Source organism: Piliocolobus tephrosceles, chromosome 1, assembly GCF_002776525.5.
Source record: "Piliocolobus tephrosceles isolate RC106 chromosome 1, ASM277652v3, whole genome shotgun sequence".
NCBI lineage: Eukaryota > Metazoa > Chordata > Mammalia > Primates > Cercopithecidae > Piliocolobus > Piliocolobus tephrosceles.
The window spans coordinates 209,654,669-209,672,729 of record NC_045434.1 but is presented as its reverse complement, the minus strand read 5'-3'; the positions used below and the strand labels follow the sequence as shown (position 1 = coordinate 209,672,729).

General features: G+C 55.2%; 1 protein-coding gene across 2 annotated transcripts in view; it reads left to right on the top strand.

Annotated features, from left to right (window-relative positions):
- The first annotated feature begins 7,209 nt into the window (after positions 1–7,209).
- The window catches only part of TNFRSF1B (TNF receptor superfamily member 1B), a 43,321-nt gene continuing 32,469 nt past the window's right edge, over positions 7,210–18,061 (top strand). For both annotated transcript variants that reach the window (XM_023191987.1, XM_023191986.1), the window contains exon 1: positions 7,210–7,431. In XM_023191987.1, the coding sequence (XP_023047755.1) occupies positions 7,354–7,431 (78 nt within the window). In that variant the 5' untranslated portion in view covers positions 7,210–7,353. The remainder of the gene's footprint in view (positions 7,432–18,061) is intronic.

The following is an 18,061-nucleotide window of genomic DNA, read 5'->3' as shown; positions in this document are numbered from 1 at the left end:
GGGAGCACGCTTTGTGTGTTCCAGAAAGGGCAGCCAGGCCAGAAGGGTCAGGAAGGAGTGAGGGCAACCCTGGCTCTTACCACTGGTCAGTTCTGGGTAGTGGAATATGGATTTTTTTTAATAAGATTCTTTATTTTTTTTAATTTCTAAAAAACAAACAAACAAAAAAACAAAACAAAGATAATGTAGGGTTAAAAAGGTCACTGCTGGGAGGCTGGGTGCAGTGGGGCCTGTAATCCCAGCACTCTGGGGGGCCTAGGCGGTGGATCGCTTGAGCTCAGGAGTTTGAGACTGGCCTGGGCAACATAGCGAAACCCCTTCTTGACTATGAAAAATAATAAAATAAAAATAAATAAAATAAAGTGTAACCACAAGACAACTTAAAAAAAAAAAATAAGACTGGGCATGGTGGCTCATGCCTATAATCCCAGCACTTTGGGAGGCTGCTGAAGCAGGTGGATCACTTTTGAGCTCAGGAGTTCAAGACCAGCCTGGATAACGTGGGGAAACCCTGGCTCCTACAAAAATCACAAAAATTAGCTGGCTGTGATGACATGCACCTGTAGTCCCAGCTACTCAGGTGGCTGAGGCAGAAGAATCGCTTGAGCCCAGGAGGCGGAGGTTGCAGTGAGCCAAGATCACATCATTGCACTCCAGCCTGGGCGACAGGAGTGAAACTCTGTGTAAAAAAAAAAAAGGGCAGGGTGCGGTGGCTCATGCCTGTAATCTCAGCACCTTGGGAGGCTGAGGTGGGCGGATCACCTGAGGTCGGGAGTTTGAGACCAGCCTGGCCAACATGGCGAAACCCCACCTCTGCTAAAAATAATGCAAAAAATTAGCCAGGCATGGTGATGGGCACCTGTAATCCCATCTACTCAGGAGGCTGAGGCAGGAGAATCACTTGAACCCCGGGGAGGCAGAGGTTGCAGTGAGCCAAGATCACGCCATTTCACTCCAGCCTGAGCAACAGATCAAAACTCTGTCTCAAAAAAAAAAAAAAAAAAAAATGCTGGGCATGGTGGCTACCACCTGTAATCCTAGCACTTTGGAAGGCAGAAGTGGGAGCATCATTTGAGCGTTGGAATTCAAGAACAGCCTGGGTAACACGGCAAAAACTCGTCCCTACAAAAAATACATTAGCCAGGCATGGTGGCATGCGCCTGTGGTCCCACCTACTCAGGAGGCTGAGGTGGGAAGATCACTTGAGACCAGGAGGTTGAGGCTGCAGCAAGCTGTGATTGTGCCACTGCACTCCAACCTGGGTGGCAGAGTGAGACCTTGTCTCAAAAAAATAAAATAAAATAAAAAACTTACTGCTGCATGTAAAATACAGCAGCGTGGTTTGTGGTAGGATGAAAAGAATTTCCCGTCAGGAAAAGGCCCTGCATAAAAGGCAAACTCTGCACCCCTCTACCTGGGCAGTCATTCCCACGGGTCAGGCAAGACCTGCTTTGTGCCAACAAAGGCGGGGATTTGGAGTCAAGCCTAGCCCTGCTGTGCCCCACTGCACACATCCAGTGTACCTATCCCACACATCGGCACCCCACTCCACACAACTTCAGGACAAGAGGGGCACTTAGTCTAATCCAGAGATGGCAAAGGCCAGGTGATTGTGCTGAGGCTGGCCCCTGCCCGCCCAGGGCACACCGGGCTGCTCCATCCTGCGTCCTTTCCTGCGGAGCCCAGGCTCAGCATCTTCCTCAACACAGAGCCCTAGGCAGCCACCGCCAAGTGGAGCTGCATATAGGGTGAAACCAGCCTGCCCCCCCTGAAATCCGACTCCTCATGTTACAGGTGAGGATGCTAAAGCCCAGAGAGGGGTAGGCACTGGCCCAAGGTCACACAGGAAGGGGGCTAGAATGGGGATTCCTGAGTCTTAGCTGGTCCCGCTTGCTGGGTTGAGAAACCAAGGGTCTTCTCCAGAAGGTCTGGGACTGATTCTGGGGTTGAGTCCTGGGAAGAGGCCACTCAGAACAGGGAGGTTTTAGTGAAGCAACGGGAGGAGGAGGCCTGGAGGCTCTCTTGGCTTCCTTCCCCAAATTGCCTGTGGTCCTCTTTGAGTACTGGGAGAGAGGGGGAGCTGCACCCCCAGGCCCTCCTCTTCTTTGGAAGGAGATGGGGACAGGAGCTGGTGTTTCTCGGTCCAGTACCCGCAGCCCACAGCATGGTATGGCCAGCTCAGCCTAACCTGTGGCCCCAGGCGAGGGAGGAGGCCAGGTGGGAGGGCCAGATGCAGCAGGCAGTTGTAGGGCTGTGGCTAACACTAAATGCTGCTTCCTGTTCGTGATTTTAGGACATGAGTCATCAAGGGGCTGGCCCAGCACATTCAGGGCGCTGAGATAAGCAGGACAGAGGGACTAGAAAAGGTTACTTGCCCTGGCTGTGGGCCAGCCTTGGTAGGGAAGGAGTAGGGTTCCCACTGTCCAAGCAACCCTGCAAGATAGATTCCCACTGGGACCCTGAGGCCAGGTCAGAAGGAGCTGGCTTTGTGGCTGGCTCTGAAAGCTCACTCCAAAAAGAAGATTACATGGAGACCTCCCCATGGTGGAAACAGCCCCTCTTAGCACAACCACAGCTCAGCCTTCCAAACCGCCCTCAGCCACACACAGCACCTGCTGCACCTCAACCCGCTGTATGGTTTCTCAGCAGGTGCCCCTCAGTCACCGAGCGGTCCATTAAAAAGCCAGATCATCAGGCCCTCAACAGACATGGATGTGGGGCCCAGAACTCTGCATGTTTCACAAGCCTTCCAGATGATTCTTATGCTGGTTAAAGCTGGAAAGCCACTCCTCCAAAAGATCCACTAGAATGCCCGGTACACAGTAGGTGTTCAATAACTGACAGACCGGCTGTCCTTGCACACGTGGCCTGCCTGCGGCCCTGCCTTCTTCCACCCTCACTTGCAGGCGCGCAGTCATCCATCTACTGGGGTGGGAGATGGCAGGGGACCTCTGAGGGCTGTGGACTGAGCTGGGAAGTGAGGAGAGGCTCCAGGGGGCCCCCGGCCAAGAGTTCAGATTCTGCACATGCAGCCCCTGAGTTGGGGACCTGAGGACCACAGTCCCATCTCTGCTCGAAGTCTGTGTTGTCAACAAGGAGCCAACGGGGACTTCTCTGCACTGTGGGAGTCTACCAGATGCATGACTTGGGAATCTGGGTTGGGTACGTAGGGCCTGGGAGTGATTGGGCTGGACTGGGTTCCTGAGCCTTGACCCGGACATCCATGTACCCATTCATTCATTCGTTCATTCATTCACTCAAGTCTTCATTCCTTCATCACCTCCTGCATACCCTTCGTCCTGTATTTGGTCCTTATTCACTTCAACTTTATCAAGCCCCTCCTGTTAGGTATCTCCTGGGCCAGAACATACAGGAGATGCACAAGAAGGGGCTCAATTAAGGGAAATAGAGGGGACCAAGAGAAAGTCCCCCTACCCTCGGGTATCATACGGTCCAGCAGTGTGAGAGCTGCATGCTGAGAAGAGCCCCTTGGCTATGGAGAAGCCAGCAAACCAGGTTTGAACGCACTGTACCCTGTACTCGCTGGATAAGCATACCATAAAGCTTGCCCCCCACCCAGTGCAAGACAAAGTGTGTAAGTCATCTTTCGATAACCGCTAGTATCACAATTACTAAGAGAGGCGAGGGCCATGTAAGCGACTAATACCGGAGTGAGTGTTACGCTAACAGTCTGTAGACAAACCATGTTATCCTGCCCAGCTTGGTGGGGTGTGGTCAAGGGTGGTTTCACAGAAGAGCGGGAGTGGGGCTGTGACTGGAAGGACAAGTAGGTGATCACCAAACAAAGAGGAAAAGACACCCCAGGCAGAGGAACCTGCGTGGACAAAGGCATGGAGGTGGGAACTCAGGGTTGCCCCGGCTGCCCAGGGAGTTAGCGTGTGGAGTGGGGTTCGTGGTGGGGCTCTGCCTGGTGGGCCAGCTGGGCCAGGACAGGAAGGCCTCTAGCATCTTGTGGAGGAGGCTGAAATCAGTTCTAAAGGCCATGGGGAGCCATGGGCTAGGTTACTTCTCAACCTTGGTGTTCTGGATGTTTTGGGAGGGCTGATTCTCTGTGATGAGGCTGTCCTGAGCGTTGTGGGATGTTTGGCAGAATCCTGGCCTCCACCTACGAGATGCCAGCAGCACCTCTCCCTGCCCCCTGCAGCTGTGACCACCTAAAATGTCTCCAGACATTGCCAAATGTGCTGGGGTGGGAGAGCGGGTAAAATGACCTCTAGGTTGAGAAACCCTGGGCTAGGAGAGTGGCATGAGTGGATTATGCTTTGCAGGGCTGGGTCTGACCACTCCGTGGAGAGGCAGATTCAGGGACAGAGCCTGAAGGCCAGAGCCTCATCGGGAGGTCCCGAGCACCATGGGTGGGAGACAGAGCCAGGGCTGGGCTGTGGGGCAGAAGGAGCGAGTCCAGGCCCTCCACACTGCCTCTGCTATCACTGAGTTTTACCAGATTCCCCAGTGGCAGGTACAATATGGTGAGTGCCAAGATCAATCCCCCACCCCGAAGAGAAAGTCCCGGACCACGTATGCAGGTCATGTGGAGAGACAAACTGACTCAGCCAGACTGGCCATCACCACCCCCAGCCTAAACAAGATGTGGGATTGGAGAAGCCAGGAGAGAGGATTTTGGGGAAGGAGTTGCCATTGTGCTGAGTGCCCCCTGCTGCCCTTTGGAGAGGAGAGGGCACTTCCTCTTATCCTGGGCCAAGCAGGATGGGATGCCAGGGGCCTATCTGGGAGCTTCATATCCTAGGAGTTTAAGGACATAAACACAGGTGGGAGACTCTTGTCTATTTTGTCCACTGCGGAGTCCCCAGCGCTGCAGGGCTGGCACACAGCAGGTGCTTAATAAAGGAGCCTGTGGCTGGATGGGCCTGAGCTGGCATTGCTGGAGGGAGCCTGGGTACACGGAGAGTGAGCTGGGCTGCTACAGGTGCGCAGCAAAGGGCAAGGCGACCATGGACCCCAGCGAGGAGGCCAGTCTGGCCATCTGCCTCCCACAGTGCTTCCTAGTAGGGGAAGCGGCCTCAGCAGGAGAAGCCAGGAGGACCCCACCCTGTAGGAGCCGGAGGGGAGGTGGTGAATCGTGGCCAGCAGGAGGTGCAGGCATTTCTGGTGCTGGGGAGCTGTGGCCAGTGGAGTCAGTAAGAAGGTCTCCAAGAAACCTGCACAAGGGCCCCAGAGAGAATGAGCTGGAAACTGTCCCCAAAGGCCCCAATGCCAGATGGGTGACAACTTTGGCTGCCATGGAACACTGTGCCCTTTCCTTCCCAAACCCTCACCCCTGGGCCTGGCCCTGAAGGAGTCAAGAACTGCACTTGGCAGAGTCCAGAGAGAAGTCACCTGCTGTCAAGCCTGGGTCGGCCTGGAGAAGGGGAGGAGCCTCATGTTGCGTAGAGATTAGAGCTTGAATTTGCTCTCAGGATGGGACCTAAGCCTGGGAGGATCCCTACCTTCAGGAGGTGATGATGCCATTCACTGGGATAGGGAAACTGGCAGGGGGAGCCGGTTGTTGGGGGTGGGGGTGTGCGGAGAGCCTGTGGGACCCATTGGTCTTGAGGTGTATGGGGGACAACTGGAGAGAACTATTGTCCCATGCTTCCACCAGGTGACATCTCCCTCCTGCCTTCGGCTCTATTTTAGGGATCAGGGAGTCCTTGGAGCTGCTCCCAGGCAATTCTCTTAAGGGCCAGAAGAGCTCTGCATGCCTGTCCAGTGGCTGAGCCTCTCTGCAGAGTTAAGGCTGTGGGTCACACCAGCCACACCCTCAGTGTGGCCCATATCACAGAAACATGTGGAAACCAGGTGATTTCCCAGCCTCCTGGGTAGGAGGTGGGGTTTTCCATCCCCAAGGAATCACTTCCCAGTTTCTCACTCAGCACCTAGAAGCACCATCCTTGCAGGCTCCGCTGTGGGGCTGGTGGCCCAGAGCAAGGGTCTCTGTATCTTCAGGTGGCCTGCAGTGAGGAAACTGGGAAGAGAATCGCCTCCTGCCACCCAGTCCACCCCAACCCTTAGAAATGCCCTATGTGCTGGGGGCTAGGATCTCCGTAATCCAGGGCTGGAGGAATGTGCTCTGCCCCTGCAGGGCTGGACTTGTATTAGGGCTGGCACTCGAAGTGGGGATCGGGGGACAGATCACAGCTGGAATGGGTGCTCAGTCATGATGTAAATCCTGGGGAAGCCAGCTCTCCTGGGCCTGGCCTCAGCAGCCCCTCAGGGCCCCACAGCTTCCCAGGTGACATTCTCTCCCAGCCTCTGTTCATCTGCCCACTGCCTGGGCAGCAGACTTGATCAGGGAAGTACAGAGTCTTCTCACTGCGAGAAGGGCTGGATGCATGTTTCACGGATAAATGAACACATCAAGAGTAGTAACAACAGCCAAGATTTATAAATGCCTATTGTTATATATGTAGACACTTAAGTATATATAAAGTACAGACTGCATTATGTATATTACATATCCTTAAATTTTTAGAATAGTCCCATGAGGTGAGTTCAGAGATCCAGATCCAGGTGATCTGGCTCTAGAGTCTAAACAGGCCAGGTGCAGTGGCTTACACCTATAATCCCAGCACCCTGGGAGGCCAGAGGTGGGAAGATCACTTGAGGGTGGGAAGAGCACTTGAGCTCAGGAGTTCGAGACCAGCCTGGGCAACATGGCGAAACTCCATCTGTACAAAAAAACCAGCCCAGCATGGTGGCCCGAGCCTGTAGTCCCAGCTACTCTGGAGGCTGAGGTGGGAGGAGCTCTTGAGCCCAGGAGTTGGAGGCTGCAGTGAGCTATGGGTGACAGAGTGAGACCTTGTCTCTAAAAAAATTAAAAAATAAGAATTAAATATACTTAAAATAGAGTCTAAATGAGCGAATGATCTAGAATTCTCTTGGTTCCCCTAAAGCAGGTGTCAGCTTTGGGGGATGTTTTTTCCAAATTAGTGCCTCACCCTCACGGGACAGGGAAACCTGTGGGACCTGGGAGGGCAGGTGGAGGCCGGGCAGGTGGAGATGGTGACTCGAAGAGGAGGGGACGATAGGAGGAGGTTGAAGGGTCACCGAGTGCTGGGAGTGACGCTGGAGGTATCGGCAGCGACGCTGGGGTGGTCGGCTCGGAGGCCCAGCAGAGGCTGGGGAGGGGCGTGGAGGAGGCGTGTCCAAGGCCGACTGGCCCCGCCCCGCCCCGCCCCGCCCCGCCCCGCCGCTTGGCCTCTGGCCGGCTGGGGCGCGGGCTTTCGCTTTCAGTCGCCGGCTGCAGAGCACAGCGGAGCCTGGGGAGAAGGCGCTGGGCTACGAGGGCGCGAGGGCGCGAGGGCAGGGGGCAACCGGATCCCGCCCGCACCCATGGCGCCCGCCGCTGTCTGGGCCGCGCTGGCCGTCGGACTGGAGCTCTGGGCCGCGGGGCACGCTTTGCCCGCCCAGGTGGGTGACTCGCGCGGCCCACGGGGGACAGACGCCCCGCATGCCCACCCGGCTGGTGCGCAGCCTTCGGGTGCCCGGGCCGCGCTCTCCCAGGGCGCTGTCACGGGCTGGGAGGCTGGAAGTCCGAGTCGCCGCCCCGCATCCGCGTCAGACACGCGCCGTACACTTCTAGGGACCCGCAGGGGACCCTGGGCCCGTACACGTGCGCTCGGGGCGCAACTCCGGCCCCCGAAACCCCTCTTACCCGCGTCATGACAGGAGCGCACCCTGGTTCCTCCGCGAGCGCAGGCCGGGGCGTCTGGGGCTGAGCAGCGAGCCCTGGGCAGACCCCCGCTAGACCCGGGACCCCTTCTCCCTCACCCAGGTGACTGCTGCGACAGCCCTTCCCTCCCACGCGGTGGAGAAGGGGCTGTGCCGGGGCGCTGCCCCACTGCCCACGCCGGGCACCCTCTTCAGAAGACTTCCTCTTCCTCTGGGTGACGGTTTTCCGATTTCTTAGAAATACCAGGGTCCTGTTTCTGGAGAGCAGGGCCAGGTGTGTGTCAGGCCCACTGAGGGCACAACTGGAGGGCGAGCTGCCTGTCTGCTTCCTCCCGATGCGTCTGGGGGCTACTGCAGAGTCTGCTTTCTGTGGCCTCTGGGGGCAGGGGAAGCGCGGGAGGTCTGGGTTGGTAATCGAGCAAGGCAAATGAAGTCTCCAGGGGCCGCAGGAAAATGGAAACAGCAGAAACCCTGGGGCTCCTATGAACATCACTCCCACAGTAGCAACGGGCGTACAAGGGACTGTGTACCGTTTGCCTTTTTTTGACTCTCTTGGTTCGGTAACATAGGATTATCCCATTTTTTTGACTGTCTCCATGGTTTGGTAAGGTAAGATAACCCATTTTTTACAGAAGGAAAACTGAGGCTCAGAGGACCTGTATTTCACGGAAGGGCCCGGGGGAACTCTTCCTCCAAAGGGGGTCTCTCCGGCCCTTGGCCCCTGTGCCCTGAGACTGCAGGGAAGGTGGGCGTTCATCCCTCCTCAGAGCTGCCCCTGATGGACACGTGGCCCATCTGCCCCCATCTGACATCTTGACCGAGGAGGAAGGTGGGAGGTGGCACTGGCTTCTGTGGTGACATAAGGTGACTCGTTGATCTGAGGCCAGAGAGTCCAGTTCTTGTGGGTGGAAGATGGGGGCCATCAGACTAGAACTGACTCACCCACAGTGGGTGCCAGGAATGGGTCCCAGAGAACTGCCCCAGAGTAAGTCCTGGGTGGCCTTTGGGTCCGGAGAATCCCTACTCTAGGGCCGAGTGTGAATGGGGATGACTGTGGTCCCCAGCTTGACTTGGGGGTCATGCCATAGACTCTGGCCTCAGAGAGGGTCTTCCTGCCACTGAGCTTGGGCCTGCCTGGGTGAACTCGGGTCATGCAAGCCCCTGGATGGGAGAGGGGTGGCAGGCACAGGGCTCTTCACGACACCAGGCTGCAGTCCTGGAGTAGCCGGAGCGGGTTCCCTCCCACTTCCTTCCCCTCCTGACCAGCTCCTGTAGCAGCTCAGATTCCCTCCTCCCTCATCCCTGCTCTCCACCACCCCACCCCGGACTATTGCCACAGTCTTGTAGCTGGTCTCCAGGCCCTGCCCCCTCTCCCGCTGATCCGTGGCAGAGAGACCCTTCTTAAGCATGAGGCACCTCTCTGTTTGCCTGGGGAGCCTCCTGTGGCTCCCAATGGTCGAGGCAGAAACTGGAGATCCCAGGCCAGAGTAAGGTACCTGAGCTCTTCTTCCACCTCCTTACACATGTGCTTCCCAGCCTCTGTGGAACTGACGATGGCCATCGTGTGTGTCATCGTGCCAAAAGCATTGTCCGTGCCTTCCGGTCTCCAAGGGACACTCCTTACCCCTATCCTTCAAGGCCTTCTGCAAATGCCATTCTCTGCGGGAAAGCCTTTCCTCCTTCTCAGTTGGATGTGATCTCTTCGAACTCCCAGGCCCTTCTGTTCCGTTTGAGGACAGATTGCATTCTGCCTTTTAATCTAGCATTTTACCCCCTAAGTGGATGGAAGGTGTCTTGAGGGCCGGAACTGTGGGTTCCTCCTCCTTTGCGTTAGTAGCATCACCATAGCTCCTGATTTCTGAACACCCACTAAGCACCAGGCACTGGGCTAGGTACTTCGTCACGAAATTTCACTGAAACCTCCCTTACAGCAACTCCCAAGAGGTGGGTGGTGCCGTTTGTCTTTAGAGATGTGGAAACTGAGGCGTTTCCCAGGATCACAGAGCTGGGGGCCGGGGAGCTAGGGGTAGGATTTGAATGCAGGTCTGCCTGATTCCAAAGCTCCTTTCACAGCACCCTCCCAGTGCCCGTATCTGCACTCCTGCTCCCAGCCGGGCCCTCACACACAGCGGGTTCTCAGGATGGAAGTCAACTGAGCTGCAGAAGGAGCTTCCAGGAGACCTGAGCTAGCCGTGGACGCAGCTGACTCACTGCTGCAGGGCTTTTGCCTGGTTTAAAAGTCTTATCTGCCAGCTGGTATGGAAAATATCATTCATTCACTTAGTCATTTATTCATTTGACAAAGAAATCGCAGTAAAGCTGGCAGTAGGTGAGTGCTTGGTGCCTCTGATGGGGATGAGCAGGGCCTGGGCTGTCTGGGGAGAAGGATAAGGGGTCTCTGCCTGATGGGCCTGGCCCACCTCCCCCTGGAAGTCTTGGTGTTGAGGTGCTGCTGTTTGCCTCCTCATCACCCAGGGCCTGGGGCCAGTTCAGGTTAGGGGAGAGGTTGGGGGCTCCCAGGCTGGACATCGGAGAGGAGTTGGGTGATCTGGGGTGCCTGCTGGCCCTGGGGGCTCTTCCCTCCTTCCACCACATCTCTGTGTCTTCGCCCTCTGTCTGAAATCCCAGCGGGGAGCCTGTGTGTTGGCTGAGAGTGTGGTCTGTTGGTCAGACACCTCTTTAGAGGGCAGTGGGTAGGTGGTCAGGCACCCTGAGGTGGGGCCATTCATTGAATCATTCCCCAAAAACTCATGGACACACCTACTCCAAGCCCAGCCCAGTGCCTGGCTCTGGGGACCTCAAGATCTAGCTCCTGCCGGGCGCGGTGGCTCAAGCCTGTAATCCCAGCACTTTGGGAGGCCGAGATGGGCAGATCACAAGGTCAGGAGATCGAGACCATCCTGGCTAACATGGTGAAACCCCATCTCTACTAAAAAATACAAAAAACTAGCCGGGCGAGGTGGCGGGCGCCTGTAGTCCCAGCTACTCGGGAGGCTGAGGCAGGAGAATGGCGTAAACCCGGGAGGCGGAGCTTGCAGTGAGCTGAGATCTGGCCACTGCACTCTAGCCTGGGCCACAGAGTGAGACTCCGCCTCAAAAAAAAAAAAAAAAAAAAAAAAAAATCTAGCTCCAACCCTCTAGGAGCTACACTACCAACAGGTCACAGACCTCACAGGCGTGGGCTCTGTCCCAACTGCCCTTATGACCTTGGCTGAGCTAGTAAGCCTATGTTCTCATCTGTGGATGTGGAAAGTATTCCCTGCCTGGCCCTTGTCACAGAGCCATGGGTGTGAAAGGCTGAGAACCTGCCAGGCATTTTTATGTCAGAGGTGACCCTGTCATCCTGGCGCCTGGCACAGTGGCTCCCCGTAGCACTGTCCCTCCCAGGGCTGGGTGATGCTTTATGGCCCTTACTATGCAATGTTGCCTGGAGGAGTAGCCGGGACGGTTGTGCCTGGGAAGGGGAAGAGTTTTCCCGGAGCCATGGCATGTATGTTACATCCGACTCTACACCAACCTACTTTTTTTTTTTTGAGATGGAGTCTTGCTCTGTTGCTCAGGCTGGATTGCAGTGGCGACATCTCAGCTCACTGCAGCTTCCATCTGCTTCTTGAGTTCAAATGATTCTCCTGCCTCAGCCTCCAGAGTAGCTGGAACTACAGGTGTGCACCACCATGCCCAGCTAATTAATTTGTATTTTTTGTATTTTTAGTAGAGTCGAGGTGTCACCATGTTGCCCAGGATGGTCTTGAACCCCTGACCTCAAGTGATCCTCCCACCTCAGCCTCCCAAAGTGCTGGGATTACAAGCACGTGCCACTGCGCCTGGCCCGTTCTCACTTCTTCTTCTTCTTCTTCTTTTTAAAAAAATTTTTTTTTTTTTAATTGAGACAGAGTCTTACTCTGTCGCCCAGACTGGAGTGCAGTGGTGCAATCTCTGCTCACTGCAACCTCCATCTCCTGGGTTCAAGCAATTTTGCCACCTCACCCATTTTCACACCCATGGCTCTGTGACAAGGGCCAGGCTTTCCACATCCACAGATGAGAACATAGGCTTACTAGCTCAGCCAAGGTCATAAGGGCATCCCAGCCTCCCAAGTAGCTGGGATTATAGGTGTGTACTACCACACCTGGCTAATTTTTTATTTTTTTTATTTTTTTATTTTTTTGAGACGGAGTCTCACTCTGTCGCCCCCCGGGCTGGAGTGCAGTGGCCGGATCTCAGCTCACTGCAAGCTCTGCCTCCCGGGTTTTACGCCATTCTCCTGCCTCAGCCTCCCGAGTAGCTGGGACTACAGGCGCCCGCCACCTCGCCTGGCTAGTTTTTTGTATTTTTTAGTAGAGACGGGGTTTCACCATGTTAGCCAGGGTGGTCTCGATCTCCTGACCTCATGATCCGCCCGTCTTGGCCTCCCAAAATGCTGGGATTACAGGCTTGAACCACCGCGCCCGGCTTTTATTTATTTATTTATTTTTTAAGTAGAAACGGGGTTTTGTCATGTTGGCCAGGCTGGTCTCGAACTCCTGAACTCAAGTGATCCACCTGCCTTGGCCTCCCAAAGTGCTGGGATTACAGGCGTGAACCACCGTGCCTGGCCCCATTCTCGCTTTTGAGCCATGCTTTTCTGTCCTCAGATGTGCTGCACAAACACCTGCCCCAGGGCCTTTGCACTTGCTTCCCCCCCTCACCTCCAATACTCCTCCTGCTGATGTCCCTTGATCTCCTTCCCTCACTTCCTTCTGCTGAAGTAGACAATCCTGCCTGTAAATGCTCCCTGCCAGGTGCTCTCTCTCCCCGACCTGCCTTGTGTTCCTGTATAATGCTTTTGACCTATTCTATTTCTTTCACTTTTATTACGTCCTTCCACAAGATTGTAAGTACCGTGAGGGCGGGGCCTCATTCACCACTGTAGACTGTAGCCTAGAATGGGGTTTTTCAATCTCAGCGTCCTTGACATTTAATTCTTTGTTGCGGGGCTGTCCTGTGAGCCGTAGGGTGTTTAGCAGCATCCCTGGCCTCTACTTACCGGATGGCAGTAGCGCCACCCTCCCTTGTGACAAAGATGTCTCCAGATATTGCTAAGTATCCTTTGGCGTTGGGGGATTGCCCCTGATTGAGAGCCACTGGCCTAGGACAGTGTCTGGCACATAGTAAGTGTTCAAAAAATATTCGTCTGACTTTGACCTTGATAGTGGCCCTGTTTTACAGATGAGGAGACAGGGGGTTTGAAAAGTCAGTGGTGGCAGGGTGGGGTTCTGTTTGCCTCCATCTCTTGGGATATTTTTCTGGGCTCCCCTTCCCATTGAATGAGGTCTGCTGAGGTTAGGGGTCCTCTCCCCACATTGCTCACCCCCTCGACATCCCTAGTGTAGTGAGGGATGGGGCCACTCACCGACAGTGACTCAGGACCCCAGAATGCACGTGATTTACCCAGAAGTGGGCAAGGAGGGAAGCTGGGGTTTGGGGTGCCATGGGGTGAACAGGAACAAAGGAGAGGTGCTGTGGCTCCCAGTTCTGGACCCTCGTCTGGGCACAGGGAAGCAGCACTGATGACTCTGGGAAAAGGCCCAGGCCTCTGAATCAGATAAACCTCGAGTCGTTGCTCTGCTGTTTTACTGGCTGTGTGACCTTGACAAGTCTTTCTAAGCCTCGGAGCCTCTGTGTTCTTATCTGTAAAATGGGAGTAATCCTAGCCTCACGGACTGGCTGTCAGGATTAAAAGTGCTTTCTAATCCTGGCACTGGCAGCTATTTGAGCCATTGGTGGCTTTGCAGGTCTGACCTGAGTCTCTGGGCCGTGGGGTGGTGCTTAGGCCTAGGTGGGGACCCCTGTGGAGTCAGACTCTCTGCTCTCAGCCCCAGGGCCCGGAAGCTTGGTTGGCAGCCCTGCAGTTGCCCAGAGTTCCTGTCTAAGTGGCTTTGCTGCCCATCATCTCAGAGAGCAACTTCTTTCCTCCCTGCCTTTTCCTGTCTGTGCTTCTGCCCCAGTGCCCCCTGACTGGGCCTCGCATACCCACTGCTTGACAGCCTGGTCTTAGGACACCGTATTGTGGCAAAGGCGGCGGGGTCAGGATCTCACCTCCCCTCCCTTCACCACCCCTTTTAGTGAGTAACAGGGGCTGTGTGTTTTGGGGGTGAGTGAGGGATACATTTGGTGAAGCACAGAGACAGTGCACAAGGCTTCAGCTTGCAAGATGGGCATGGGAAGATTCCAGGCGGTCTCCAAAACCTCCTCCGTCTCCAGCCTCTGTGCTGCTGAAGGTTCTGTTTACTTGTGACCCCGAGAAGGGGATGCCCTGTGGGGGCTCTTCTGAGGTCATGCTGTCCATTTTCTGCCTCCAAGTGACTTCTAAGACAGCATGGCTCCGAGGAAGGAGCACTGACCCGGGTGTTGGGAGATCACAGTTCCCATCTGAGCACCGTCACTGGCTCACTGTGCTACCTTGCTTGGGTTACTTAACCTCTCTGGGGCTAAGCATCCCTACCTGTGAAACCTAACAGCCCTGGTTCCAATGCTTTCATAGAATATTGGGGAAGTATCAGCTTTGAGTACTTGACAAAGGCCACAGATTGGGGGTGGGGTATCTAAAAGTCCCCAGGAGGGAGAGCCCAGGACTCCCCACTGTCAATATCTTGGTTCCCCAGATTCTCTTCTTCTTGCTGACCTCAATCTCACTTGCTTTGGGTGGAGTGATTTCCTGACTCAGGCCCCAGGGCCATCAAGAATTCATGGCTGCCTTTCAGCCTTCATGAAGGGCACGGTGGAGCTCCTTAGGCAGAACTGGGGTTTGCCTCTCTGCCCCTTGGTACCTAGGTGGCACCTTTCCAATTTCAAGAGCTAGATCCTTTCCCCTTCCCCACACTGTGGGAAAGTCCTCGTTGTAGGCAGGCACTGCAGAGCCTGCTGTCTGGGAACCCACAGGTTCAAGGAAGCCTTGAGCAGGGAGGGCGTTTTCCTCGAAGAAGCCCTTTGTCACCGTAATGGGTGCAGGCTGCTCTGCCCTGGTTCTGAGTCCTGCCCCCTCCCCTTAGGGCTTTGGGCCTTGATCACCTCTGCTGAGCAGCTGACCTCGGGGCTGGGGCTGTGACGCTCAGGGCCCACCTCCCTGGGACCCACAGTCTTTTTCCACGGTGGCGTGTAGTGATGTCACAGGTGGCAGTGACGTCACTGTGGTTTGAGGTACTTGGCTGTGAGCCCTGGAGGAGGAAGTGTCGGTTCGCTGATGGGGGGTTGGAAGAGATAATTTACTTCTGCTCCAAGCCTGAGCCCCAAGTGTGCAGGGGGAGTGCAGGGGGAGGGCTGTTGGCGGTGCATCCCAGGGCTCCAGCTGTGCCCTTGCATCTAGCCTGTCTTTCCTGTGGACTGTGACAAGCCACCCTGCATCTCTGAGACTCCATTTCTTCTTCTTTTTTTGAGACGGAGTCTCACTCTGTTGCCCAGGCTGGAGTGCAGTGGTGCGAGTAGCTGGGACTACAGGCGCCCGCCACCACGCCCGGCTAATTTTTTTGTATTTTTAGTAGAGACAGGGTTTCACCGTGTTAGCCAGGATGGTCTTGATCTCCTGACCTCGTGATCCACCTGTCTCAGCCTCTCAGAGTGCTGGGATTACAGGCGTGAGCCACCGCGCCCGACCTTTTTTTTTTTTTTAGATGGAGTCTGGCTCTGTTGCCCAGGCTGGAGTGCAATGGCATGATCTCGGCTCACTGCAACCTCTGCCTCCCAGGTTCAAGCTATTCTCCAGCCTCAACCTCCCGAGTAACTGGGATTATAGGCGTGAGCCACCACACCCGGTTAGCTTTTATATTTTTAGTAGAGATGGGGTTTCACCATGTTGGCCAGGCTGGTCACGAACTCCTGACCTCAAGTGATCTGCCTGCCTTGGCCTCCCAAAGTGCTGGAATTACAGGCATGAGCCACTGCGCCCAGCCTCTATTTCTTCTTTGCAGGGGGAGGAGGGGTTGGAATTATCACCCTGGAGGTTTATGGTTGCTAGATTATTGATTCTGTTGCTGGATTCAGGAGACCTGTTAGCTTGTTCACAGCAAGTGTTGGGTGTTTGGAGAGGGCTGCAGAGCTCCTTCTCAGGACCCAGGAGGGCCAGCTGCCCTCCCTCTCCCCTCTTTTGGACACTAGTGGGCATGTTCTGTTGGGAAAACACAGTGTCACCTGACTTCGAGGGCCGCAGGGTGAATCTCTGTCAGGCGTACTGGCTCCTTGAGAGGCCTAGCGGATCTCTCCTCCGTGGGTCCCTTTTGGAGCTGGGGCTCGGGTTTGACGCAGCCACTCTGACTGGAGACAGGACAGAAATCCCCAGGGGGATTTGTTTGTTTTCCTTTGCTGTCCAGACAGTGGCCCACCGTCTGCTTCAGTCTGAGCGTGGCCCTGCACTAGTGAGACTGATGTGGCCACAGGTTCAGAGAATCAGTGTGCCTGAGTGGGAGAGCACAGCGGGAGGGGATTTGGAGGCAGGCAGGCTGTGGACAGCGAGGAGGGAGGACATCTTCTGAGCTCTCAGCGGGAGGCCTTCTTGAAGGTCTTTCAGGAGCAAGGCCAGAGGCCATGGGAATGGGTGGGGCCTGGGGCTGGGAGTCAGGGGTCTGAGGCCTCATCTTGGCCCAGCCTCTGCTTCCGGGAGAACTTGGCCAGTTCCCTTCTCCTTTCTGAACCTCGGCGGCCCCAACTGTCACTTGAGATTAGCAAGGACCTCCCTGGCCCCAGCTGGAGTAAGTGGCTTTGGGGGTGGAGTGCAGATTGCACCACCACATCACCCAGCTCAGAAGGCCCAGGTGTGGCCCAGCTGTGGACTTGATTGTGACCCCCTGGAGAAGGGCTCTGGCCCTTTGCCTTAGTTAGCAGGACCCCCACCAGTGCTCTGGTGTCCCTGCTGGCCCCTCCTCCCGCTGACCCCAGCCCCAGTTTCTGGCTGCAACTCACAGAGGCCCCAGGCTCCTGTAGCCCCATCGCCAGCAGCTCCTGCTGTCATTTGCTGAGCCTTGCAAGCCCCTAATCCTGCTCCTTCCTGTCCTGCCCCCCAGCTCCCTCAAGTCCCGCTCCTGCATCCCATTCTCCCTAGATATCACCCCTCCACCCCTTGGCTCAACTTCCTTCCTGTTGTGACTTGGTCCTTTGGTCATTGCCCTGGTCTTTTCTTGTCCCCTTCCTGATTCTGCCCTTCTCCGGGCCCACACAGGGGACCTCCTAACTGCTGAGCCCTGAAAGGTAGGCAGGTTTAGGATGAGTGGCTACAGGGAGAAGAATGGTGTGGGGAGGGAGGTATGGAGGAAAGAATATTAGGGGACAGGCCAGGCGAGGTGGCTCACGCCTGTAATCCCAGCACTTTGGGAGGCCACTTGAGGTCAGGAGTTCGAGACCACCGTGGCCAACATGGTGAAACCCTGTCTCTACTTAAAAAAAAAAAAAAAAAATATTAGCCAGGTGTGGTGGTGTGCACCTGTAGTCCAGCTACTTGGGAGGCTGAGGTATAAGAATCATTTGAACCTCAGAGGTGGAGGTTGCAGTAAGCTGAGATCGCACCACTGCACTTGTCTGGGTGACAGAACGAGACCCTGTCTCAAAACAAAACAAAAACCGAATATTAGAGGACAATGTTAGACTGTCCCAGCTGTCCTAGCTGGAGCCAAAGGTTTGTTGGGGACAGTGACAGCAGCACACGAGGCTGTAAGTTTAGGGCCAGTTTACGGAGGTAGTAATAGCCATTACATTGAGAAAACTGTAGCAACTATAATTTGGGAGGAATTTTCTAAACACTTTGCATGTGTTATTGAATCTTCCCATCAGCCCCAGGAGGTATGTGCGTTTATCAGTCCCATTCTACAGATGAAAAGACTGAGGTCTACGAGCTCCTTTATTTAAAAACAAAACAAAACACCTTCAAGGCTGCCTGCTAAGAGGGGAAGGAGTATGGATTCAAGCCAGCATCCTTATTCCAGTGTCCATGCTCTCAGCCACCACACACATTCCACCTATCAGGAGTTGAGGCAGTGGGGAGCCATTATAGTTTTTGAGCAAGAGAGTGACAGGGCAGAGATCACTGTGGCCTCAGTGTGAAGCACAGATGAGATGGAGAGACCGGAGGCAGGGAGGCCCATGAGGAGGCTGTCACTATGGTTCAGGTGACAGCTCTGGGTTGGTGAAGAAGCAGAGAACAGGAAGGAAGGGGCGAGAGACTTGAGGGAGGAGGAGGAAGCCTTTAGACTGGGCCATGGATGTAGGGTGGGGACATAGGAGGTGAGGAGCATGCTCTCTCCACCCGCTTTTTGCAACATGAGGCCCCTCTGGCCTTAGCTCTGCCTGGCCTGAGCCTGAGTCCAATGGACCAATTCTGTTTTTTTTTTTTTTTTTTTTTTTT